Source organism: Trachypithecus francoisi, unplaced genomic scaffold (genome assembly GCF_009764315.1).
Source record: "Trachypithecus francoisi isolate TF-2019V2 unplaced genomic scaffold, Tfra_2.0 Lachesis_group2, whole genome shotgun sequence".
NCBI lineage: Eukaryota > Metazoa > Chordata > Mammalia > Primates > Cercopithecidae > Trachypithecus > Trachypithecus francoisi.
Genome location: NW_022681465.1, coordinates 27,381,620 through 27,409,315, shown reverse-complemented (window position 1 = coordinate 27,409,315; position 27,696 = coordinate 27,381,620). Strand labels below are relative to the sequence as shown.

General features: G+C 34.8%; 1 protein-coding gene across 4 annotated transcripts in view; it reads left to right on the top strand.

Moving 5' to 3' along the window:
* FER (FER tyrosine kinase) overlaps nt 1–27,696 on the top strand; it is a 451,703-nt gene that overhangs the window by 89,998 nt on the left and 334,009 nt on the right. For all 4 annotated transcript variants that reach the window (XR_004429709.1, XM_033178963.1, XM_033178962.1 and 1 more), the window contains exons 4-5: nt 10,531–10,704; nt 13,121–13,220. Coding sequence is in view for 3 of the 4 variants with exons in the window: in XM_033178963.1 (XP_033034854.1) it covers nt 10,531–10,704; nt 13,121–13,220 (274 nt within the window). In the remaining variant the exon portion in view is untranslated. The remainder of the gene's footprint in view (nt 1–10,530; nt 10,705–13,120; nt 13,221–27,696) is intronic.

Sequence of the window (27,696 nt, the reverse complement as noted above, 5' to 3'; positions counted from 1 at the left end):
AGAAAGTGAAATTCTGCTGACATTGAAAGTCATACTTAACTCAGATGATTCACCTTCCTCTGACTTATCAAGTAACCTTAGTCCTTTGGTTCTTTAAAAACCTTCACCAGATAGGAACATGCTTATAAATGTGGACACCAAGACATAAATGATGCAGGGAAAGAGACTAGTCAATTCCTGCTGTATTTATAGGGGAAAAATTTTAAATGTTGTAAGAAAAATGAAGATATCCAGGAACTCATTACGATGAGTTATACCATTGAAAGAGTTTCATATATATAACCAGTTTTTGAAAATTATTATATTATCATTTTGAAAATGTTAATATCCCAAGGCTGACACAAATATGGTAGTGGTTGTGTTGCCTTTTTCATGCTTCTTGTGCTTGGGTTCATTGAACTTCTTTGATCTGTATTTATTTTTCATCCAATTTTGAAAAAATTTAGCCATTATTTTTTGAATACTTTCCTTGTCTCTCCCTCTGTCTCTTTAGAGGTTTCCACACATTTTTTTAAATTAAATTCTATAATATAATTATTTTTTACAAAAATTATATGTATGTATGGTATACCTTGTTATATTTTGATATATATTGTATAATGATTACCAGAATCAAGTTAATTAACTTATCTGTTACCTCACGTAGTTACTATTTCTTTTCATGAAGAAAACACTTAAGATACATACTCTTTTATCAAATTCAAAGTATATAGTAAGTTATTATTAACTCTAGTTATCATGGTGTACATTAGATCTTCAGGACTTATTAATCCTGCATAACTGAAACTTTGTTCCCTTTAACCAAAATCTCCCCATTTTCTTCACCCCTAGCCCCTGGCAATCATCATTCTATTCTCTTTTTCTGAGTTTGGCTTTTTAAAATTCCACATATGGGCGAGATCATGCAATATTTGTCTTTTTATGCCTGGCTTTTTCACTTAGCATAATGCCCTCTAAATTAATCCCTGTTCTCAAAAATGGCAGGATTTCCTTCTTTTTTATGGTTGAATAATATTCCATTATATGTGTGTGTGTGTGTGTGTATATATATATATATGCATGTATATATATGTGTGTGTATATATACGTGTATATATGTGTGTATATATGTGTATATATACACACACACACATTTTATTTACTATAATTTCTTTATCCATTCATCTGTTGAGGGTTGTTCCTATATCTTGCCTATTATGAATAATGCCTGTCCTAGTCCTAGTTCTGTTGCTATAACAGAATTCCTGATATCGAGCATTTTATAAAGAAAAAGATTTATTTAGCTTATAGTTCTGTAGGCTGAGAAGTTCAAGGTCATCACCCTGGCTTCTGGTGAGAATTTTTATGCAGTGTCATAACACAAGGAGAAAAATAAAGGGAAGTGGACATATGCAAAGAGAGAAAATCCAGGGACTTTATAGCAATCCACTTTTGTGGGAAGTAATCCATTGCTACAGGAGCTAATCTAGTCTTGCCAGAGTGAGAACTCACTATTGTGAGAATGGCACCAAGCCACCCACATGGGAGGAGCCCTCATGACCCAAACACCTTCCATTAGGCCTCACCTACCAATACCACCACACTGGGGATCAATTTTTATTTTATTTTATTTTATTTTTGAGACAGATTCTCACCCTGTCGCCAGGCTGTAGTGCAGTGGCACCATCTCGGCTCACTGCAGCCTCTGCCTCTTGGGTTCAAGTAATTCTTCTGCCTCAGCCTCCTGAGTAGCTGGGATTACAGGTGACATGCCACCATGGCCAGCTAATTTTTGTATTTTTAGTAGAGACAGGGTTTCACCATGTTGGCCATGCTGGTCTCAAACTTCTGACCTTAAGTGATCTGCCCCCCTTGGCCTCCCAAAGTGCTGGGATTATAGGCATGAACCACTATGCCTGGCCTGGGGATCAAACTTTAACGTAAGTTTTGGGGGAGACAATCTGCAAGCCGTAGCAATGTTACAATGAACATGAGAGTACAGGTATCTTTTGGTCATATTGGTTTTGTTTTCTTTGGCTGTGTAACCAGAAGAGGACTTGTTAGATCATATAACAGTTCTGTTTTTGATTTTTTGAGGAACCTCCATATGTTTTACATAATGGGTGTCCTAATTTACATTTCCACCAATAGTGTATAGTGTTCTTTTTCTTCACATCCTTGCCAACACTTATCTTTTGTCTTTTTTATAATAGCCATCTTAATAGGTGTGAAGTGATATGTCATTGTGGTTTTGATTTGTAGTTACCTTATGACTAGTGATGTTGAGTACCTTTTTGTATTTATTTTGGTCATTCGTGTATCTTTGGAAAAATATCTGCTCAGGTCCTTTGCAGATCTTGAAAATTGAGCTATTTTTTGTGTGTGCTATTGAGTTGTGTTAGTTCCTTACATATTTGTATTAGTTCCCTCATTAGACATATAATTTGCAAATATTTTTTCCCATTCTTTAGATTGCTTTTTTATTTGGTTGATTATTTCCTTTGCTGTGTAGAAGCTTTTTAGTTTGGTGTAGTCTCACTTGTTTAATTTTGCTTTTATTGCTTGTGCTTTTGGTGTCATCTTCAAAAAATCATTGCCAACAACAATGTCTAGGAACTTTTCCTTTATTTTTCTTCTAGGAACTTTTTCTTATGGATTCAGGTCTTACATTTAAGTCTTTAATTCTTTTTGAGTTGATTTTTGTGTATGGAGTAAGATAGGGATCCAGTTTCATTTTCTTACATGTGGATATCCAGTTTTCCCAAAACTGTTTATTGAAGAGACTGTCCTTTCGCTATTGTGTATTCTTGGTGCCCTTGTCAAAGATGAGTTGATTGTGTATGTCTGAGTTTATTTTTCTGTGCTCCCTCTATTCTTCCATTGGCCCATGTATCTGTTTTTATGCTAGTATTATATTATTTTGATTAACATATCTTTGGAAATATAATTTGGAACAAGGAAGTATGATGCTTCTAGCTTTGTTCTTTGTAAAGATTGCTTTAGCTTTCAGGATATTTTATGGCTCCATAAGAAGCTTAGAATTTTTTTTTCTATTTCAGAATTCTAATGTCATTTTTTATCATTGAAATTTTAATTAGGAATTTTGATAGAAATTGCTTTCAATCTGTAGATTGTTTTGGGTGGTATGGATATTTTAATAATGATCATTCTTTCAATTCATGAACATAAGCATATTTTCCATTTATCTGTGCCTTCTTCAACTTCTTTCATCAATATCTTATAGTTTTCAGTGCAAAGATCTTTCACTTCCTTGTTTAAATTTATTCCTATGTATTGTATTATTTTTGATGCTAATTTGGGAGTGTTTTCCTTATTTCTTTTTTGGCTAGTTTGTTGTTACTGTGTAGGAATGTTACTGATTGTTTTTGTATTCGTGGCAGGAAAAGAAATAAATTTTAAAAAAGAAAAAACAAAAAGAAATGTTACTGATCTTTATATGTTGTTTTTTTATCCTACAATTTTACAGAATTCACTTACTAATTCTGACAGTTTTTTTTAAATTGGAGAGTCAGTTTTCTACATACAAGATCTTGTCTATTGTAGACAGTCATAATTTTCTTTTCTTTCTTTCTGATTTGGATTTTTAAAATTTCTTTTTATTGCCTAATTGCTCTGGCTAGTACTTTTCGTGTGCCATTGAATAGAAGTTGTGAGAGTGAGCATCCTTTTCTTTTTTCCAATTTTAGAGGAAAAGCTATCAGTTTTTTACCATTGAATATGTTAGCTGTGAGCTTGCCCTATCTAGCCTTTATTATGTTGAGATACATTGATTCTATGCTTGATCCCTTGAGAGTTTTTATCATGAAATGATGTTGCATTTTGTCCAATACTCTTTGTGCATGTATTGACATGATCATATAAAGTTATTTATTATTCTGTTAATATAATGTGTCAAATTTATTGATTCGTGTATGTTAAACCATCCTTGCATCCCAGGGATAAATCCAACTTGCCCACTTGGTCATGGTGTAGGATCCTTTTAATTTTGTTCTCTAGAATTTTATTGAGGATTTGTACCTCTATGTTCATTAGGGATATTGGCTTGTAATTTTTCTTTCCTTTTTTTTCAGTTTATTTTTATTTTTTGTAGACATGGTGTCTTCCTGTTACCCAGGCTGGTCTTGAATTCCTGGGCTGAAGCGGTCTGCTTTCCTCAACCTCCCGAAGTGCTGGGATTATAGGCATGAGCCTCTGCACCTGGACAGTTCTTGTTTCTTGTAATGTCTTTGTCTGGCCTTGCTGTCAGGGTAATACTGAATTCATAGAATGAATTTGGAAGTGTTCCCTCCTTTTTAGTTTTCTAGAATAGTTTGAAAAGTATTGATGTTAATTCTTCTATAAATGTTTTGTAGAATTCACCAATGAGTCAAATAAGGGTCTGGGCTTTTTGATGGGAAGTGCTTGATTACTGATTCAGTCTCCCTACTTGTTTTAGTCTAGTCAGAATTTCTGTTTCTTCATGATTCAGTCTTGGTAGGTTGTATTTGTTTTTATTCCATGGCACCTTGTTCTTTGCAGATTCCCTGCTCTGTCTCCTCAATTCAGGGATTCCACAGGGTTCTGCCTCAGTTTCTCAATGTTATGGTGGTTTTAGAAACTTTTTTTCATTCTCAATTCTTAGAGACAATTTAAGTAGCACCAAAGTTTACTGATTCAAATAATTTAGATATTCAATAGCGAAACATTTGAGCTTTGCACTTTATTAGAGGCAAGTTATACATAATTGGTTTATGACAACCATGGACTCCATGGTTATTGATCTCTTTGAATTTCATACTTGTAAAAGTTGGGATTCAAACAGGAAAGTAGAACTTACATCATGGAGTTCAACAGACAGGGTTTAATTTTGGGAAAATCTTCAAAAGTTTTGGAAGAGCTAAAAGGAAACAGGAGAGGGAGAGAGAGTGCAAGAGTGAGACCCTGCCAGCCTTCTTCCTATTCCTCAACCCTAGAGACTTTATTTCCTTTTTTCTGTAATTAAGTAAGCTCTTCTTTGTTTTATATTTTGTCCTAGAATTCGACTTTGTATTATTTGAATATAGTGACTACAGGGTCTTGTGGTTCATATTTTTTCTGGGGTGTTTTCACTTGTCTTTTTGTTGTTGTGCTGTATTTTATTTCTGTTTCATATATATTGCATGTAGTGGAGTTTTGTCCCCTCTCTGATTTGATAATGTTTTCCTTTTCATAGGTGTTTATCCCATTTTCATATAATATTTAACAGATAGAGTTAGTATCTTTTTTATTTTTATTTTTTTTCAAGACAGCCTCTCGCTCTGTCACCCGGACTGGAGTGCAGTGGCACAGTCATAGCTCACTGTAACCTCAAACTCCTGCATTTAAGGGAATCTTCCAACTTCAACCTCTTGAGTAGCTAGGGCTACAGAAACAAGCCACCATATCCAGCTAATGTTGAAATTTAAAAGCAAAGCTTTTCACATTTTTGATTTAAAAAATTTTTTTTTTTTTTGTAGAGACACTGTCTTGCTACATTGCCCAGGCTAGTTTCAAACTCCTGGCCTCAAACAGTCCTCCCACCTTGGCCTCCCCAAACACTGGGATTACAGATATGAACCACTGCTCCCGGCCTCATTTTTATTTTGTACTCACTTTCAATTATTATTTACTTTTTGTCCTTTTTTTTTTAATGGATCGTGTTAACTTTCCTTAAAAAGCACTTTTGATAATTCAGAAGGTATAAATAGCCTGCTTATTTAAAACCTTCACTTGGATAACTTCAGAAACTTAAGAATTATAAACTCAGATTTATACTTCTTGATATACAAACTTCAAAACTAAAGCTGTCTTCTGACTCTTCTATTTGAAAAGTTACTTAAACTTCTTTCCATCAGTCTCTCATTCTTGATTTTTGTTGGTATCCTGTGGGATTTTTGTCTAGTCTAGTAAAATTAAATTATCATCACTTTAAAGTTTTGTAGCTCTTCTTTCAATAATGATGATATTTATATTCTGATTTGCAAATTTTAACCATGTTTTCTTCTGATTGTATTATTATTTGCCCATGATTAAATTTTTCTAAAATTAAAATTCAGATATTTTTACTTTTTAAATATTTTTTAACCTGTCTATAACTTTTAGCATCAGTGACTTCCTACTGGTAAAATTCAATTGTAAGGAACACTGATAGCCATCATTTCTGTATGATGAAGCAATTTTAATGTCTTCAAGTGGCTGACAATATTTTGTTTATTAAGTTACAAAGAATTAGCTTGCAGCTGGGTGCAGTAGCTTATGCCTGTAATCTTAGCACTTTGGGAGACTGGCAGGAGGATCACTTGAGGCCAGGAGTTTGAGACCAGCCTGTGCAACATGGTGAGACCCTGTCTCTATTTTTTTTTTTAAAAGGAAAAGAATTATCTTCCACAGATTATCCTAAATAACAATTTATCTGTGCCCTGATCATTGCTATACTGTAACCAAAGAGCTATATCTGCAAGGTGCTATTCCAGTTGTACTGCAAATGTTGAAATGTATCTTTACTTTTGTTTCTTTGTTAAGCATCTATTAACATTTTACTCTCCTCTCTTTTAACAAATATCCCACCCACCCAGCTAATTCAAGGAATTAGATCATCCAAACATCTTTTTGTGTGTGACTTTTAACCATTCCGTTTAGGTCAGTGTTTCATTTGCATTACATGCTACTCTGCTATTTCTGTTATTTTTTCAGTTGAAGATAGAGCTGTTTATTTTTTCTTCACTATCAGGTTATATTACCTAATTCAATGTTAAAAAAATATTTATGACTGGGCATGGTGGCTCACACCCATAATCCCAGCACTTTGGGAGGCTGAGGTGGGAAGATCACTCAAACTCAGGAGTTCAAGACAAGCCTGGACAGCATAGTAAGACCTTGTCTCTACTAAAAATCAAAATAATTAGCTGGACGTAGTGGAGCATACCTGTAGTCACAAATCCTTGGAAAGCTGAAGTGGGAGAATCTCTTGAGCCTGGAAGGTTGAGTCTGCAGCGAGCCATGATCGTGCCGTTGCACTCCAGCCTGGGTGACGGGGTGAGACCCTGTCTCAAAAAAACTCTTTACAGCCACTTTTATGGCATGCATTTAATTCATGGTTTTATTCTACATTCCTCCTTCCTTTTTTTCTTTCTTTTTTCCTGCTTCTTCCCTCTTTCCTTCCCTCTTGTCTCAAACATCACAGTAAATACTCAAAATATTAAACACGATCCCGTCTTCATGGAGCTTCCATTTCAGTTGAGGAGACATTTTTTTTTTTTTTTTGAGACGGAGTCTCGCTCTGCCGCCCAGGCTGGAGTGCAGTGGCCGGATCTCAGCTCACTGCAAGCTCCGCCTCCCGGGTTCACGCCATTCTCCTGCCTCAGCCTCCCGAGTAGCTGGGACTACAGGCGCCCGCCACGTCGCCCGGCTAGTTTTTTGTATTTTTAGTAGAGACGGGGTTTCACCATGTTAGCCAGGATGGTCTCGATCTCCTGACCTCGTGATCCGCCCGTCTCGGCCTCCCAAAGTGCTGGGATTACAGGCTTGAGCCACCGCGCCCGGCCGAGGAGACATTATTAAAAACCAAACCACCAATTATACATATAGATAAATAATTGTTTTAAATGCTGAGAAAAAGTAAGACAGAATAGCAAGGATTAGACTTACAGGATATTTAGCTGATTACTAAAGGAAGATATGGATCTTGCCAGGTGAAGGTGAGGAAGAGCTTCTAGGTAGAGGTAAAAACTTTCAGGGAGAGATTGGAGCTTGATATGTTTAGCAAACTGAAGAAAGAACATTTCTAGCATTTATTTAGCTTGGTAGAGAACAGCAAAACATGAAGTTGCAAGGATAGATTAGAGGACAGATAATGGGAGACATTGTAAGTCTTAGAAGGAGTGTGGGCTGGGTGTGGTGGCTCCCAGCCCACACTCCTTCTAAGCCAAGTTAGTGATTATATTTTCATATTTAAATATACGTCTGCAATCCCAGAACTTTGGGAGGCCAAAGTGGGTGGATCACTTGAGGCCAGGAGTTCGAGACCAGCCTGGGCAAAATGGCAAAACCCCATCTCTACTAAAAATATGAAAATTAGCTGGACGTAGTGGCTTATACATGTAGTCTTAGCTACTTGGGAGGCTGAGGCACGAGAATCACTTGAACCCAGGAGGTAGAGGTTGTAGTGAGCAGAGATTGTGCCACTGCACTCCAGCCTGGGTGATGGAGCAAGACTCCATCTCAACATAAAAGAAAGGAGTTTGGATTTTTCTTTAAATGAAAAGGAAAGCCAATGTAGTGTTTTAAGGAAGACAGTTACATTAATTTTTGATTTATCATTATTACTATTGCTACTTTAAAGAGAATGGATTGGAAAGGAGCATGAGAGTGTACCATTTGGGAGATGTTGTAATAGTCTAAGCCAGAGATAATCATAACTACTTCAAAGGAGTGGCAGTGGAGATAGAGAGAAGACATGGATTTGTGATTGACTTTGGAGACAGAATCTGAAAGACTTGCTGATGGATTGTTCATGGAGAAGGATGTCCTGAGATTCAAAGGAGCAGGGGACTTCTGCAGAAACACAGGGAATGTTTATTAGCAGCATTGGGGTGTTGGGAGTGAAATAGAGCCAGGCTTTTGTTAAAACTAGAAGATGACGGGAAAGTTCTGAGAAGAGGTATGAAGAATTTTCTAATTATAGAGCAAGAGTTCTTGATGATACAGGATTCTATAGATAGTGGCTTGGGTTGGATTAGGAGATACTGAGGGCAATATGGGGTTGACAGAGTGGCAGTATATACTTTGAGACCTTGGACTTCCTGTAGTGACTACAGTGAACAGGGCTTTTAGGCAGGTTGGGATGTACCCTTCTGGGAGAGGAGGGCAATCTGACCCAATTGTGTGGTCTTTTGGCTTCCAAGAAATCTTCCCTAGGCTGCAAGGACTCCTACATAGAATTACAAAAAGTTACTGCTACAAAGCACTTAAATAATATTTATTTTTTAAAGATAAAGCAAGAAGACTGTCTCCCCTCACTTTTTTTTTTGTAGCATTAATATTCTGCACATGCCATAGAATGTTTCTCCAACACTGCATAGTTTGAAGTGAAAATACTAGATGAAAAAGGCAAAGCTACATATATTATAGCCATTTCGTTTATGTTTTTAATCCATGTTTGTGTAGTTTTATACTGTTTGCATCTTTCTTAAATTTTAGATTTTGAAGTAAGGACTACATTAGTTTTAAATTGCTTTGTGGTGTTAAGAGCAAGTTAGTGATTATATTTTCATATTTAAAAGTAAATATGATGGGTTTATAGGCCACACACATATGTTCCATGTTCATATCATTTCACAACTAAAAATGAGTCCCGTCCCTAAATAACTGTTCTCAAAGATTGTTGTTTTTTTAAAAACATGCAATGAATGCAGTGTGTCAAAAACAAGATTGACAAGTCAGATCCTGGCAAGTATGTATTATGACTAAGAATTTACTTTCTTTAGGCTGTAATTTTGTTTCAGATGCTTATGAAATTTTGATTTTTGATTACATTGGAATATTAACAGAAAGAAAATAATTCTGTTCATTCACAGATCAAAAATGATAGAGTAGAAAATTATTCTTGTCAGTATCTGAAACCAAACTTTGCTCATTTAAAAAATATCTTGGATCCACCCTATCATAGGTCTTCAATATTGTTTCTGAATAGAATGTTGAATACCTATAGTGAAGAGCATTCCTCTGTTCCTTTTTTTGTTTTTGTTTTTTTAGTGTATATATGTCAGGAAGTCTAACTAATAATGATTTGTTCTTCTAGCAGTTTCCATATGCCCACTGATCCCAAACCTACAATTATGTGCCTCTTGCTATTGAGGCAGTGTGTTGTGCCGTTTGGTGTATTGTGCTGGAAGAACTATTGAGATGTAAAGATATTTGTTAGGAAAAGAACAGGGCTATAGATAGAAATCCATTAAATACCAGTGTTCTCACAGGCAACAAAAGAACAGGTATCAAAGATTGAAAAGGAAATTTTAGAAAGGGAGGAAAACAAGCCAGGAATGTTGAAAATAGGAAACTAAGCGAGCCTCCACAAAAGACAGTTTCAGAATGAAGTTGAGCCAGCAGGATCAGATGCCACAGAGAGAGGCAGGTTAAGATGAAGATGGGACAATGTCTGTTGCATTTGACCATTAGGAACTGAAGACCATAGTGGGGCATTAGAATGGTGTGGCAGAGCAATATTTCAGTGTGCTGGAAAACAAATGAGAATTGATAAAATGAAGACTGCAAGTGTGGACTCTTAAAGAGTCCCCTAATCTTTTTCTTAGTTTTCTGTGTAGTCTTTGGTTATAGAATTTTGAAACGTAGTTGAAGTTGAAGACGTTAAATATAAACCATTCATAGATCTTTGCACAGTTGCCAGAAATCTATTTTTTATATTAATGTAATAATTTATGTAAAGCTAAATATTTAAAGTTTTGAACTCTTAAAGCACAGCTAAATGGAAACCTTTAATACAAATGCTATTTTTGTTTCTTTCTTTTTTTTTAGTCTTGGCTACTTATGATTCAGCAGACAGAACAACTTAGTAGGATAATGAAGACACATGCAGAGGACTTGAACTCTGGACCTTTACACAGGCTCACCATGATGATTAAGGACAAGCAGCAGGTGAAGAAAAGTTACTTAGGTGTTCATCAGCAGATAGAGGCAGAGATGATCAAGGTTCGTTTTTCCATATTGAAGTTCTTTCTTGAAATTGTTTTTCAAATTCACTGAAATATTTTACCTTGACTTTAAAAATTATTTATTTGTCATTTCCCAACAAGAAATAGGTTTATGGTCTCTAATAAGTAATCTTATTGAACATAAAACACTGATTATAGGATATACTGTTACTATATATACTCTTATGAAAGAAAAAAGAGGCTCCCAATTAAACTATGACACAAAGCTTTATCACTTAGGCATTTTAGTTTTTATTTACTGAAATCATTCTCTGAGTCTTTTAAAACTAAATTTGTCTTATCTAATACTTTGCATAAATAAAAAAGAAAATATAGGCAAAATTACTTTTGGTATTCTTAAATTTACATATCCCTAATTTTCCCTACATTCAGAGTCTGTCTCTCTGAATGACATTTTTCAAATTATTTTTATTGAAGAAATTTGTAAATGTATAAAAGAAGAGAGAATAGTAAAATGAACTTCCACCTACCCATCACCTGAATAGTCTCTGTTTTTTCTATTCTCCCACCCACCTTTTTTTTTTACATTGGATCATTTTAAAGATATCATTTTATCCATAAATATTTTAGAATGTATAGCTAAAATCAGTGTTCTTGTTAAAATGTAACTAAAATATCATTAATTTGCCTAAAATAATAATTCCTTCATGTTATTGAATATTCTTTGTTGAAATGGTTGTTGTTTAAGCTTGTATTTATAGTTGGTTTCAGTCAGGATCCAGATACCATCTATACCTTGCATTTGAATGATACTTTAAAAAAAAGTAGGTTCTCCTTCCTGCCCAGTTTTTAATAAAATGCTATTTATTTGTGGAAGAAACTAGATAATTTGCTGTATATAATTGAATTTCCTTCATTTTGGGTTTTTCTGTTAGCATCTTACGACGTGGTTTACATATTCCTTCATCTTTAATCTTTTCTGTAAATTGGAATTTAAATCTAGAGACTTGATAAGATTGGGTCTGGCTGGGTATTTTGGGCAAGAATACATCATAGGTGGTGGTATACACTTCCTGCAGTTTTATATCGGGAGGTATATAATATCTATTTATCTTTTTATTATGTGAAACTTGACTGATTGGTTCCAGTGTTGTCAACCTGATCAATCGATTCAAAAAGTTTTCTGGCTTATGCCTGTAATCCCAGCACTTTGGGAGGCACGGTGGGCAGATCGCCTGAGGTCAGGAGTTCAAGATCAGCCTGGGCAACACGTCTCTACTAAAAATACAAAAACTAGTCAGGTGTGGTGGTGCATGTCTGTAAACCCAGCCACTTGGGAGGCTGAGGCATGAGAATTGCTTGAACATTGGAGTCAGAGGCTGCAGTGAGCCTAGATCATGCCACTAGGGCAACATAGCGAGATTCTGTCTCCAAAAAAAAAAAAAAAAAAAAAAAAAAGGTTTTGTATCATTCTTTTACCAAAATAGTTTTACAAAGTTAATCAGTGAGTATTTTCTTGAATGGAGAATGATTTGAACTCATTTATATTTATATTGTAGTTATTTTTGTTTATTCACACAGTGTCATCATCTGTCTCATCGAGAACATTGGTGATACAGAATTTCTTTAAAAGGGGTTTGAGATTATCTTCCAAGTTGCTGATAACCCCTTTTGCAACGTTTTGATGCTTTCTCTTTCTTAGTCTTCTCAAATGGCAAATTTGAAGATCTGTAGACAATATCTGGTACACGTATTTTTTCCTTAAATTGCATTTAAATGGCTTTTTGACTACAGTCAAGGACTTGCATTTGTGTCATTGCTCCATAGAAATAATATCTTGTTTTTTAAATTACAGAACATATTTCTGCACTTACCAAGTTAATTTTTTTTTAAAAAAATTTTAGATAATGGCAGTGTTATTCTGTATTTGCCACCCCCTTTCCCTGCTGCCTTTTTTTTTGCGAGTCAAGTTTCAGCCAGGCTGGAGTGCAGTGGCGTTATCTTGGCTCACTGCAACTGCCTCCTGGGTTCAAGCAATTCTCATGCCCCATTCTCCCGAGTAGCTGGGATTATATGCGTGTGCCACCACAGCCTGGCTCATTTTTTGTATTTTTCGTAGAGACAGAGTTTTGCTGTGTTGGCTAGGCTGGTCTTGAACTCCTGACCTCAGGTGATCCGCCTGTTTTAGCCTCCCAAAATGCTGGAATTACAGGCGTGAGCCACTGTGCCTGGCCTGATTTGCTATTCTTTTGTTTATTTGTTTTCACGTGCTATTGAATTTAGTACTGAGTTTTAAAACATATTTGTAGTTTATTTTCTATAATTGTATATTAAAGAACAACTCTGACCTGTAAGTAGTAAAGTACACATCAGTTAATACTTTGGAATTTAAGTTCTTGAGCAATTTAAATTTAAACATTTTAAAACATTTATGCATTTTGTTTCTTTGACAGGTTACAAAAACAGAATTGGAGAAGTTAAAATCCAGCTATAGACAGTTAATAAAAGAAATGAATTCTGCCAAAGAGAAATATAAAGAAGCTTTAGCTAAAGGTAAGGCAAAATTTTAAAAATTGTTTACTTAGGTGATTTTTATTCTTACTATTACCATAGAAAATAATGTCAAAAACCACAATTACTTTTGCACCAACCTAATAGTTTTTTTTTTTTTTTCTGTCCATCATTTCCTTCATTGTTGTTGCTTTGAACCAGGATCTGATCAGTGTAAAAATACTGCATTTGATTGTTGTGTCGGTAGACTCTTAATCTTTTCATCTAGAACAGTCCTCCTACTTTTTACTGAAGTTTTTTTTTTTTCCCCAAGAGTCCAGTTTTCTTGTAAAATTTCTCATATGCTGGATTGTCTGATTGCATTCTCATGACTACTATTTAACTTGTCCCTAATCTATCCCCTATATTTCTTGTAAATTTAAGGATAGTTCTAGAGGCTCGATTAGATTCAGATCAAACATTTTTGACAGGACTGCTTCATAGATGAATATGTATACTTTATGTTGCGTCCTACCGGGAGGCACATTAAGTTGGCTTGTCTTACTCTCAGTGCTCAGTCAAGTTTGATTACTTAAGTCAAGTAGTGACTGCTAGATCTCTCCATTGTGAAGGTACCTTTACCCCATGTAACTGGTAAGTAACTGCAGAGAGATACATTGGCATGTGTGGATAACCTATCCTCCAACAACCTTCTGTCCAGTGACTTGGCATCCATTGATCATCCTTGCCAGTAGCAATATTACATTAACATCCTATCATTTGTAAAATGCCTAGCAGATGACTGGGAAGAGAAAGGAGGGTTGAGGGAAGAAACAGAGAACAGTGCAAAGAGGGAATAAAAAGCTGGAAATGGGAAAACAATTCCAAAAGCTTTGTTGATACCCTTATCTTTTTACGTTTAACTCTTTCCAAAGTCATGAACTCTTTAAGGTAATACAGGCTTGAAGCAGTGAGCAAAGAAAGCCTCTTGCTCAGGGCTGTCACTCTAGTAAGAGTTGAATGCATTTCAGTTAGAAGTGTTTCTTGACAGCAGCATAAAATAACAGGTACTTAAATGCAAAATACACAGATTTTACCTTCCTATTGCAGGTTAAATTCTGAATACCTTTAGTTGGTTAAACACATGGTTAGGTTTAGCCATAAAACAGTTTTGTGAGTCCATAAAGCTTTGTGTCTGCACTAAGTAGTATAAAGGAAATAATATATTTAAAAAATCTTTTTAATTGTATATATTAGGAAATAAATAATGCTCTGAGATTTATCTCTTAGGAGACATCCAGAAGTTTGTTGGGGGTTCTGGCAAACATGGGGAATTCAGGTACTGTTTGCCATCATGTGCCTTAACAACTCCCTTTGACTATCATCAATGCTGTTGTTGTTCGTGGGAAATAATTCTAATATGGGTTTTAGTCTTTAATTAATTTAAAAAATCATGAATAGTGAAGGTTTGTGTCAGGAGTAACAAAGTAGTATTTAAGCTGCTGAACCTGCAGTCTGTTTTATACCATCAGGTGAGAGTGAGAGCCGAGTGGGAGGTCTTTCTGGACCAATGGTGTGCAAAATACTCAGCCTTCCTTTCTGTTTTTCCTGTGTCTTACCAGTGAAGAAGTGATGGATGATTGTGGGAATAAATTATGTTGTAAGTACCTGGGATTAGTAAGGATTAGTATTTTAGTATGTATTTGTATAGATGCTGTTTAGGTCCTTTTTTGAAAATCAACTATTGAAATTATGAGATAATCTGAGAAATTTTACCCAGACAGGATATTTGATATTAAGGAAATCTTGTTATATTATAGGTTTGATAATGAGATTGTGATTTTTTTTTGAGGTTCTCTTTATTTTTGAGGTAAATGCAGAAATATACACAGCTGAAATGATGTGATATCTGAGGTTTGCTTCAAAATTACCTAAAGAATAGGGAGTAGGTAGATAGAAGTGTAGATGAAACGTGATTGGTCATGAGTTGATGATCCTTCAAACCAGGTGATAGGTACATGGAAATATTGAACAATTCTTTCTACTTTTGTATAAGTTTGAATTTTTCCACAAAAATTATATAAAAATAAAGAATGTCACTATAAGAAATGAAGGAAAACTAGACATTGGCATAGGCAAGGATTTCATGACCAAAAACCTAAAAGCAAATGCAATAAAAACAAATAGCTGGGACCTAATTAAACTAAAGAGGTTTTGCACAGCAAAAGGAACAGTCAGCAGGGTAAACAGACAACCCACAGAGTGGGAGGAAATCTTCAAAATTGATACATCTAACAAAGGACTAAAATCCAGAATCTACAACAAATCAGTAAGAAAAAAATTAACAATCTCGTCAAAATGTGGGCTAAGCATATGAATAGGCATGAATAGACAGCTCGCAAAAGAAGATATATAAATAGCTAACAACCCTATGAAAAAATGCTCAACATCACTAATTTTCAGGGAAATGCAAATCAAAACCACAATGTGATACCTCCTTACTCCTGCAAGAATGGCCATAATCAAAAAATAAAATAAAAAATTGAAAAAAAAGCAGTAGATGTTGGCATGGATATGGAGCTCAGGGAATGCTTCTACCCTGCTGGTGGGAATGTAAACTAGTCCAGCCACTATGGAAAGCAGTGTGGAGATTCCTTAAAGAACTAAAAGTAGACCTACCATTTGATTCAGCAATCCCACTACTGGGTATCCACCCAGAGGAAAAGAAGTCATACGAAAAAGATACTTGCACACGCATGTTTATAGCAGCACAATTCACAATTGCAAAATTATGGAACCAACCCAAATGTCCATCAATAAACAAATGGATAAATAAACTGTAGAAGAGTATATAAAGAGTGCACCTGCCTTGCACTCTTCCCCTCAAAATCTCTTCCCCTCAAATCCCCAAAGTCCATGGTATTATTCTTATGCCTTTGGGTCGTCAGAGCTTAGCTCCCACATATCAGTGAGGACGTAACTCAGATTTTCCATTCCTGAATTACTTCACTTAGAATAATAGTCTCCAGTCTCATCCAGGTCACTGCAATATATATATGTTTTCCACATATATATATATGGAAAACAAAGAAAGAAATCAAAGAAAGGTCTCAGATATTTCAATATCAAATTATTCTGAACCTATTCCTTATCATTTTATATTTATATGCTAATACATTTATGTATTAATTCCTTCATTTAATCACTCATTTAAGAAGAATTTCTTCTGTTTGGTAAATGACAGAGATATAAAAATGAAAAGGATGTGGACTCTACCTTCAAGCCATTGAAAGTTGAATTTTCTTTTTTTGAGATGGAGTCTCGCTCTGTCACCATGCTGGAGGGCAGTGGCAGGATCTTGGGTCACTGCAGCCTCCCCCTCCTGGGTTCAAGTGATTCTCCTCCTCAGCCTTCTGAGTAGCTGGGACTACAGGTGCCCGCCACCATGCCCAGCTAATTTTTGTATTTTTAGTAGAGACGGGGTTTCACCACGCTGGCCAGGATAGTCCTATCTCTTGACCTCGTAATCTACCCGCCTTGGCCTCCCAAAGTGCTGAGATTACAGGCATGAGCCACCACGCCTGGCTGAAAGTTGAAATTTTTATAAAATCAAATTTTTACTCAATTAAAAAAATTTTCAAGCCTGTATCAAAGTTGAAATGATAACATAATGAACTTCTGTATACTTTTTACCTGGATTCACAAATTGCCAAAATTTTGTCATGACTGGGCTTCTGCTGTCTCTATTTCTGGCTCTGTCTTTCTATGTGTATATGTATGAACATATTTATATAAAGTTTTCTTTTGATGAAGCACTTGAAAGCATATTGTAACATCATAACATTTCCTTTTAAATATCTAAGCATATATTTTCTAAGAACTATATTTTCCAACACAACACCAATTTAGCATGCCCAAGGAATTAAACTTTGATACACTAATAAAATTAAATACATACTGTGTTTTCAAATTTATTACAAACATGTCCTTTATAACCTTGTTTGTTTTGGATCCAGGGTCCAAATAAAGGATTATGTATTGTGTTTAATTGCCATGTAGAAGAATTTCCCTTACTCTCTTTATTTTTAAATAGGTTTATTTTGATACAATTAACATACAACAGACAGCACTTATTTAAAATATTTATTTTGATAAATTTTGATATATGTATACACCTGTGAAATTATCACTACAATCAAGATAATGAACATGTCTTTCACCCCTGAAAAATTCCTAGTGCCTTTTTGTAATCCCTGTCTTCCACCTCTCTGTGATCTTCCATCTTCTATCTCCAGGCAACTACTAAACTGCCTTCTGTCAGTATATAGTTTGGTTTTCATTTCTTAGAATATTTAAAAAGGAACCATACAGTACACATTCTGTTTTGTCTGCCTTCATTTGTTCAGAATAGTTATTTTGAAATCTATCCATGTTGTTGCATGTACCAGTAATTCACTTTTTAAAATTGCTCATTAGGACTCTATTATATGGATCTACTACAGTTTGCTTATCCATTTTCCTGTTAATAGGCATTTGAGTTGTTTCCAGTATTGGGCCATTACAAATAAAATGACTGAACATTTATGTACAAATCTTTGTATGGATATGTGGTTTTATTTTCCTTACATTAATACCTAGAGGGGGAATGACTAAATCATATATTGAGATATGTTTAAGTTTTGAGGAGCCTACCAATCATTTTCCCAAAGTATCTGTACTATTTTGCATTCTTTCTAGTAGTGTATGAGTTTCCTCCACATGTTGGTAGTACTTGGTATGTTTCCTCCATGTATTGGTAGTACTTGGTATGACCAGCCTTTGATCTTAGCTGTGGTATCTCATTCCAGTTTTACTTTTCATTTTCCTAGTCACCGATGATGTTGAACATCTTTTCATGTGCTTGTTTGCTATTCATATCTTCTTTAGTGACGTACCTGTTCAAACCTGTTGCCTATGTTTAAATTGGGTTGATTTCTTATTACTGAGGTTTGAGAGTTCTTTATATTTTCTGCATATAAGTTGTTCATTAGAAATATGATTTATAAATATTTTCTTGTAGTTTGGGGCTTATATTTTTTAATGTTGACTTAAGTACAAATATTTGTAGTTTTGAAGAAGTCTGATTCACTTATTGTTTCTTATATGGATTGTCTTTTGGTGTTGAATCTAACAAATATTTGCCTAACTTAAGGTCACTATGATTTTCCACTTTCTTTTCTTCTAAAATTTTTATAGTTTTAGCTTTTACATTTAGGTCTGTGATCTCTTTTGGCTTAATTTTTGTGCATGATGTGAGGTAAAGGTTTAAATTTATCTTTTTGCATGTGAATATTCAGTTTTCTCGGCTCCATTTGTTGAAAAGACTGTCCTTTCCTTACTGGACTGCTTTGACATCCTTGTCAAAAATCAATTGACCATATATGTGCGAGTCTATTTCCCACCGACCTATTTGTCTATCTTTATGTCACTACTACACTATCTTGATTACCATTATGTCTTAGTCAATTTGGGCTGCTGTACCAAAATACCATAACCTGGGTGCTTAAAAACAACAGAAATTTTTACCTCACAGTTCTGGAGACTGGAAAACCTAAGATCAAAGCACTGGTAGATTTGATGTTTGGTAAAGGCCTATTTTCTGTTTCATAGATGGTACCTTCTCCATGTGTTCTCACATGGTAGAAGGGGCAAATGAGCTTCCTTAGGCCTGCTTTATAAAGGTACTAATCCCATCCATGAGGGCTGTACCTTTATGATCCAGTCACCCCACTAAACACCCCACCCCCTAACACCTTGCAGGTGTTAGTATTTCAATATATGAATTGTAGGAGGGGCACACACATTCAGACCATAGCACTATAGCTTTATAATTCTTAAAATCAGATAGTGTTAGCTGTTCAACTTTGTTCTTCTTTGAAGTTGTTTTGGATATTCTAGATCCTTTGCATTTCCATATACTTTTTTGGATCTGTGGATAATTTCTGTAAAATAGCCTGCTGGGGTTTTGATAGGGATTGTATTGAACTTAATAGATCAAGTAGGGGAGAGTTGACTTCTTAACCATGTTGAGTCTCCTAATCAATTTACATGGAATGTTTCTCCATGCAAATCTTACGTTTCTTTTATTGAAGTTATTTCTTTATTTTTGGTGCTATTGTGGATAGTATTGTTAATTTTATTTTTGGATTGTTCATTGCTGGTGTATATATATAAATACAATTGATTTTTGAATATTAACTTTTATCCTGTGGACTTACTGAACTTGTTTATTAATTCTAGTAGGCTTTTATTTTGTTTTGTTTTGTTTACATGGTGTCTTGCTCTGTCGCCCAGGCTGGAGTACAGTGGCACCATCTTGGCTCACTGCAACCTCTGTCTCTCAGGTTCAAGCAATTCTCCTGGCTCAGCCTCCCGAGTAACTGGGACTACAGGTGCCTGCTACCACTCCCAGCTAATTTTTGTATATATGTTTTTTTCCAGTAGAAATGGGGTTTCACCATGTTGGTCAGGCTGATCTCAAACTCCTGACCTCAAGTGATATGCCTGCCTCGGCCTCCCAAAATGCTGGGGTTACAGACATGAGCCACCGTGCCTGGCCTCTAGTTTTTAAAAATGAATTTCTTAGGATTTTATACTTATAGGATCATGTTATCTACATATAAAGGTAGTTTTACTTTTACCTTTTCAATCTAGGTGACTTTTTTCTTCTTCTTCTTTTTCTTTTTCTTGCCTGATTGCCCTGGCTAGATCCTCCAGTATAATATTGAGTAGAAGTGAGAGGAGCAAACAGTGTTGGCTTGCCTTGTTCCTGAACTTAGGTGTAAAGCATTTATTTAGTCTTTCACCTTCAAGTATGACGTTTGCTGTAGTTTTTTAAAGACTTAAAAAAAAATTGTACTGAAGTAAATTTCCTGTGTTAGAATGGATGTTGCATCTTGTCAAATGCTCTTTCTGCATCTATTGAGATAAATACATGCATATTTTGTTTGTTAATATGGTTATTTTGATTGATTTTCACATTTCAAATATTACACCAACCTTGCATAAAATCTCCCTAGTCATGACTAAGGATACAATTTTCTTAGTCATGATGTATTATTACTTTTTATATTGTTGGATGTGATTTGCTAAGTTTTTGTTTATAATTTATCACCTATGTCTATGTTTCTTGTAATGTCTTTGTCTCATATTCATATGAGGATAATGCTGGCCTCAGACTGGTTACCTTCTCAGCAATTTTCTAGGAAGATTTGTGTTGAGTTAGTATTATTTCTTTCTTAAATATTGGTAGAATTCACTTGTGAAACCATCTGGATCTGCTTGTTTTTATGTTTCCTTTTTGGTTAAGTTTTTAAAGTATAAATTCACTTTCTATAATCAATATAGGGCTATTTTAGCCAGGTATGGTGGCGTGTGTTTGTTGTCCCAACTACTTGGGAGACTGAGAAGGAGGAGGATCGCTTGAGCCCAGGAGTTCGAAGTTACATGCCATTGCACTCCAGACTGGGTGACAAAGTGAGACCTTGTCTCTGGAAAAAAAAAGAAAATTGGGGCTACTTAGTTTGTTTCTTTTTATTTTAGGTTTGGTAGGTTGTCTTTTCAGGAATTTGTCCATTTCATATAAGTTATAGAATGTATTGATAGTAATTTGTTCATAATAGTCCTTTATTCACCTTTTTATATTTATAGAATGTGTAGTGACATTTCCTTTATTAGTACTTTTTCTCTTGTTTCCTGATCATTGTGACTAGAGGTTTATCAGTTTTATTAATCTTCTCAAAGACCAGCTTTTGGTCTTTTTTTCTTCTGTTTTTGTGATTTCTACTTTAACAATTTCTGCTCTGGTCCTTATTTCCTTCCTTCTGCTTGCTTTAGGCTTAGTTTGCACTTTTTCTATTTTTCTTAATGTGGAAGCTGAGGTCATTGATTTGAGAACTATCTTCTTTTCAAATGTAAACATTTAGCACTCTAAAGTTCCTTAAATACTATTGTTTTTGCAATATCCCCTCAATTTTATATATTATGTTTTCATTTTTATTCTGGCCAAAATGCTTTCTAATTTCCTTTTTGATTTTTTTTTTTGTGTTTGTTTTTCTTTGATTCATAGGTTATTTAGAAGAATGTTGTCTAGTTTCCTAATGTTTTATCATTTTTCTAGAGTTTTTTAATATTTTAAAATTTATTTTCATTGTGGTCTGAGAATGTTTTTATGACTTTGTTTCTTTTACATTTATGTAATACTTTATTATGGCCAGTAAATGTCTGTTTTGGTAAATGTTTTATGTGCACTTGATAAGAATGTGTATTCTGCTATTGTTCTTTAGAGGGATCTACATTGTCAGCTTGGTCCAGTTGTTTAATAGTATTATTCAAATTCATTATGTTCTTAGCAATTTTTTTGTCTACGTGTTGTATCAGTTATTGATGGAAGGATATTGCAATCTCCAACTATAACTGTGGATTTGTCTATTTTTTCTTGTAATTCTATCAGTTTTTACTTTATGTGTTTTAAAACTATTATTGGTATGTAAGCATTTATGAGTATTCTTTTGATGACCTGACTACTTTATTATTATGAAATGACTTTTATTATGCCTGGCAATAATATTCTTTGCTCTGTTATTCATCCTGTTTGATATTAATGTAGCCATTCCAGCTTTCTTTTGATTAGTGTTTACATAATATATTTTTCTTTTTCCTTTTTTCCTTTATATTTTATTTTTTACAGCAGGGTCTCACTCTGTTGCTCAGGTTGGAGTGCAGTGGTGGTGTGCTTATAGCTTGCTGCACCCTCAAACTCCTGGGCTCAAGTAATCCTCCTGTCTCAGCCAACTGTGTAGCTAGAAATATGAGCATGTAGTGCCATGCCCAGCTAACTTTTTATAGAGATGGGGTTTCACCATGTTCTCTAGGCCAGTCTCAAACTCCTGAGCTCAAGTTACCTGTCTCCCTGGGCCTCCCAAAGTGTTGAGAGTACAGGTATGAGCCACCATATCTGACCTATCTATATTCTTTTTTCATACTTTCACCAGTTTCCATCTTTATTTCTGAAATGCATCTCTTGTAAACAGCATATAGTTATCTCTTGCTTTTGTTTCCTGATAATCTCCACCTTTTAATTAGTGGCATTTAGACCAATATTTAAATGTAACTTTTTATCCTGTTAAGTTTAATCTGTCATTTTGCAGTTTATTTTCTCTTTGTTCCATGTATTCTGTATTTCACTTTGCCTTTATTCTACCTTTATCTGGATTAATTGAACATTTTTCTGAAGATTCTTATCTCTTTTGCTGATTTGTTAGCTCTAAGGTTTTATTTTATTTTGTATATAATTTACCATAATATATCTTTAAGTGGTATTATGCCACTTTGTATACATACCATGTATATAGTATGGAAATCTTACAGTAGTATAGTTCTGTTTCTCCTTTTCCTGTCTTTGTGCTATTATTGTGATATGTTTTGTATATTTTACTTTTGCTTATGTTGCAAACTACACATTGCATTGTTTTTGTTTTGTTTAAATAGTAAATTATCTTCAATAATAAAATATTTCATATATTTATCCATGTACTTACCTTTTCCAGCATTCTTTATTTATATATGTCTCTATTTCTATTTGGTATCATTTTACTTTTGCCTGAATGGCTTACTTTTAAAATTTCTTGTAATGTAGGTCTGCAAATAATGAATTCTTTATGCATGTCTGAAAAAACATTTATTTCAGTTTCATTTTTAAAATATATTTTTTGGGGGTACAGAATTTTTTTTAAACAGATTTTTACCCCTTCATGTTTTTAAAGATGTTTCTCCAGTGCCTTGTCATGGAGAAATCTGCTATAATCCTTATCTTGGTTGCTCTGAACATTTCATTTTCCTTTGGTAGCTTTTAAGATTTTTCTTTTATCATTGGTTTTAAGCAATTTGATCATGATTTACTTTGTTGTAAGTTTTTTATTGAAGTTTTAATTTATGTTTGTGTTTTTTGAACTTCTTGTATCTGAGTTTTTTTTTTTTTTTTTTTTTTGAGACGGAGTCTCGCTCTGTCACCCAAGCTGGAGTGCAGTGGCCGCATCTCAGCTCACTGCAAGCTCCGCCTCCCGGGTTCACGCCATTCCCCTGCCTCAGCCTCCTGAATAGCTGGGACTACAGGCGCCCGCCATCTCGCCCCACTAGTTTTTTGTACTTTTTAGTAGAGACGGGGTTTCACCGTGTTAGCCAGGATGGTCTCGATCTCCTGACCTGGTGATCCGCCCGTCTCGGCCTCCCAAAGTGCTGGGATTACAGGCTTGAGCCACCGCGCCCGGCCTGTATCTGAGTTTTTAATTTTCATCAAATTTGGAAAACTTTCAGCCATTATTTCTTCACATATATTTTGTCTCCCCCTCTCTTTTTGCTTTCTTTCAGAGACGCCAGTTATACATATATTAGGCTGCTTGTAGTTCTCTTACAGACTCGTAATGCTCTGTTAATTTTTTTCCTCCTTGTCTTTTTTTTCTGTTTCATACTGGTTAGTTTCTGTGACTATGTCTAAAAGTTTAGTAATCTTTTCCTCTGCAGTGCCTAATTGCCTTTAATTCCATCTGGTGGTTTTTTTTTTTTTTTTTTTTTTTTTTTTTGGTGGTGGTGTTAACTCAGGCATATAGGTTTTGCCTCCTTAAGAATGATTTAGGTCTTTTCTGAAACCTTTTATATATCTACTTAGCTTTTTGAACATACTGAATACCACTATAATAACTGTTTTGAAATCCTTGTCACCCATTTCTAACTTCTGTGTCAGTCACTTTCAGTTGATTGATTTGTTCCCTCATTTTGGGTAGATATTTTTGCTTCTTTGAATGCCTGATAACTTTTGATGAGACGCTATACATTGTGAATTTTAAACTTATCAGACTGGGTCTAATTAACACTTTTAATAAAACTATAAGACTTTTAGTCCAAGGAGAAAATGTAGAACATTGTCTAGATTCATGATAGAGAGAATAATAACATTTTGTTTGTGAAATGATGGAAGTTTAAAAATCATATTATTAGGGCTGGATGCAGTGGCTCATGCCTGCAATCCTAGCATTTTGGGAGGCCGAGGCGGGTGAATCACGAGGTCAAGAGATCAAGACCGGCCAGGCGCGGTGGCTCAAGCCTGTAATCCCAGCACTTTGGGAGGCCGAGACGGGCGGATCACGAGGTCAGGAGATCGAGACCATCCTGGCTAACACGGTGAAACCCCGTCTCTACTAAAAATACAAAAAACTAGCCGGGCAAGGTGGCGGGCGCCTGTAGTCCCAGCTACTCGGGAGGCTGAGGCAGAAGAATGGCATGAACCCGGGAGGCAGAGCTTGCAGTGAGCTGAGATCCGGCCACTGCACTCCAGCCTGGGCGACAGAGCGAGACTCTGTCTCAAAAAAAAAAAAAAAAAAAAAAAAAAAAGAGAGAGATCAAGACCAACTTGGCCAACATGGTGAAACCCCATCTCTACTAAAAAATACAAAAAAAGTTAGCTGGGCAGGGTGGTGCGCACCTGTAGTCCTAGGTACTTGGGAGGCTGAGGCAGGAGAATCACTTCAACCTGGGAGTTGGAGGTTGCAGTGAGCCAAGATTGTGCCACTGTACTCTAGCCTGGTGACAGAGCAAGTCTCTGTCTCGAAAAAAGAAAATAGATAATATTTTTGGTGCCTTTTTTGAGCTTATTTTTCCTCTTGGAATTTATAATGATTCTCTACTGTGTTTCTATGTGATATCTATAATATACTTTTCCATGTGTTTGTTTTGTTTCATAAATTAATCTGAGGATTACAGTTAAGGTGTTTCTGATTTTTCTTTTGCATAAGTTAAATAATTGAAGTTTTTGTGTACTTTAGATAATCCTTTTATAGTGTTTGATTTTTCAAGGAATTCCATAAGTTTAGATTTATCACTGTACACATTTAAGTATTTTGTCTTTGTGTTTGATTTGTCTTTTGATCTCATGTGAAATGAGAAAAATTTTTATATAAAACTTGAAGGAAAATGTTTTATCTATTTTTTTTAGTTGGAATACTATTTGTTTTTCTATTAGAAGACATTAAACTTTTAAGATTTACTTTTTATTCTTTTTTTCTTGTCAAGGGATTTCTGAAAAAATGCTGCAAAGAATATCTGTATTCTGTTTATTACCATAATTTTCTGTTTATTTAGGGCAGATCATATTGATTTTACTACACTTATTTTACAGTAGTCAGAGAAATTAATAATGGTCACTTACAATGTTAGATAGTTTCCCTGGAAATTTCTCATAGACAAACAGTTTTTAAGTACATGATGGGGAGAATAAAGAAATAGTTGAAACCAAATCTGTCTGATTTCAGTGTCCATGGCCTTTGTTGGTTTTGTTTCTTCCTATGAAGAACATGAACTAAATTAAACTTTGTTGTGATAATGAAAGACCAAAACACATTAACCTAAGTTTTAGAGTCTTAGTGGACTTTATCATCCTTCCTAATTTGTTCTGAGAGTTATATGAGTTTATTTATTCCCAGATATTTTGGGCTCACAATTTCCTGAAATTGTTCATGTTGTAGATAATATACATCATTGTATTAATCTGTTTTTATGCTGCTGGTAAAGACCGGGCAGTTTACAAAAGAAGGATTTAATGGGCTTACATTTCCACATGACTAGGGAGGCCTCACAATCATAGCAGAAAGCAAGGAGGAGCAAGTCGTGTCTTACATGGATGGCAACAGGCAAAGAGAGAGATTGGGCAGGGAAATTCTGCATTATAAAGCCGTGAGATCTCGTGAGACTTATTTACTGTCATGAGAACAGCATGGGAAAGACCTGCCTCCATGATTCAGTTACCTCCCACTGGGTCCCTCCCACAACATGTGGGAATTCAACATGAGATTTGGGTGGGGACACAGCCAAACCATATCAATCATCTTCACCTATATATATATACATGCAGGTTCTTGTGCAGATGCCATGTAGTACTTTGTTCAAAGTAAAAAAAAAAAAAAAAAATTAAAGAGTAAATATAATGCATGCCAATTTTATAATATGTAAGCAAAACCATATTGAATTGTATGGTATTGAATTTAATAATTTCAAATGTGATTTTTCTTTGAAATTTTATAGTTTACTTAAAGATATTCTGAAGTATCAGAAAAGATGTTAAAAATAACTACCTTCTAATTATATATTCAGATATAGCCTACTTACTTGATTCTGTAGGTCTAGAATTATGCTAGGGTTTTATGTTTACCAAACCTCAAAATACTGATCATAGTATTTATGAGGCCTTTTCTTACATGAGTAGGAGTCTGAATGCTTCTGCTTTATCACACATCATGTTCAGGGAAAAAAAAGAAAACAGGATAGCTACTCCACATTACACATGCCCATGTCAATCAGTCTAGAGGCACTTGAAAGGAGTTATCTTCACCCTCTTTTATCACACGAGTGGGGAAACAATCTATCTTCCTAATTATCCTTTCTCTCTGATAAATAAAAGAGTGCTAAGGGATTGGTAAACCCTCTGGTAATTTGTAAGCTGTCATTTACCCTAAGCAGACAGAGTGAGAGGATACCTACTGCTAGAACTGTGGGGAGTAGCTGCAAGTCTCATTCAAAAGTAAATTTTTCTGTAATTGGGAAGTAGATTTTCTTAAATTGCCTCTTCATGCATTATGAATAGTTTGTGATATTTTATAGCCAATTAAAATTGATTACATCTGTTGAGTTGTCTTTGTAGAGTACTTTAATTATGAAAACCAGTTTGAAATGAGTCCAGCCTTTAGACAGATGGTTAAATTTATGTTTAAATAAGTCCACATTTTAAAAAATGGATACGACTTTTTAAAAGCTATTTTAGTTAATTTCCTCAATTTGAGTTCACCAAGAATGGCAACTAGCCTTCTTATTCAGTACCTGTATATTTTGGCGATATGTAAATATCAAAATCATGTGTGGGTGTTATATGGAGGTCCTTATATTCTGGAACTCAAATTTCTCTCTCAGTTGAACATATGGAAAAATTCATATTGGACATGGTAGTTGCCAAAGAAGAGTTGAAGCTACAGTGGTTGGTCATGAGTTATGTTGAATTGACCTGAAAATGAGAGGTTTCCACTTATTTTTGGATTTAGTGATTAATATATATCAGCAGCTAACTTATGGAATGAATGCTTTTTGCTGTATAAAGTATGAAGTGAAATTTCCTTAATTATGATAGGAACTTTACAAGGTAATTAAAAGTAATGGCACTCTTAGCTTTAATGAAATTTGCATTGGGTTAAAGCTGTGCAGAAATTGGAATGACAGTTATAATAATCTCATTAAATGCCGAAATATATAGGATGGAATATGCTATATGATTCATTTATATTCTTTATATTACTTCCTAAATTTGTCCTTATTTTGCTTAGTTTTGTTAAGGAAACAAAGCTAACTTCTACACATGAAAAAATTAAGAGAAGTTCTATCTTCTATATTTTATAGGTAAGCTTCTTAGCAATTAGTTCTGGACTTTATTACTAAAAAGATGATATAATGTCAGAAGATA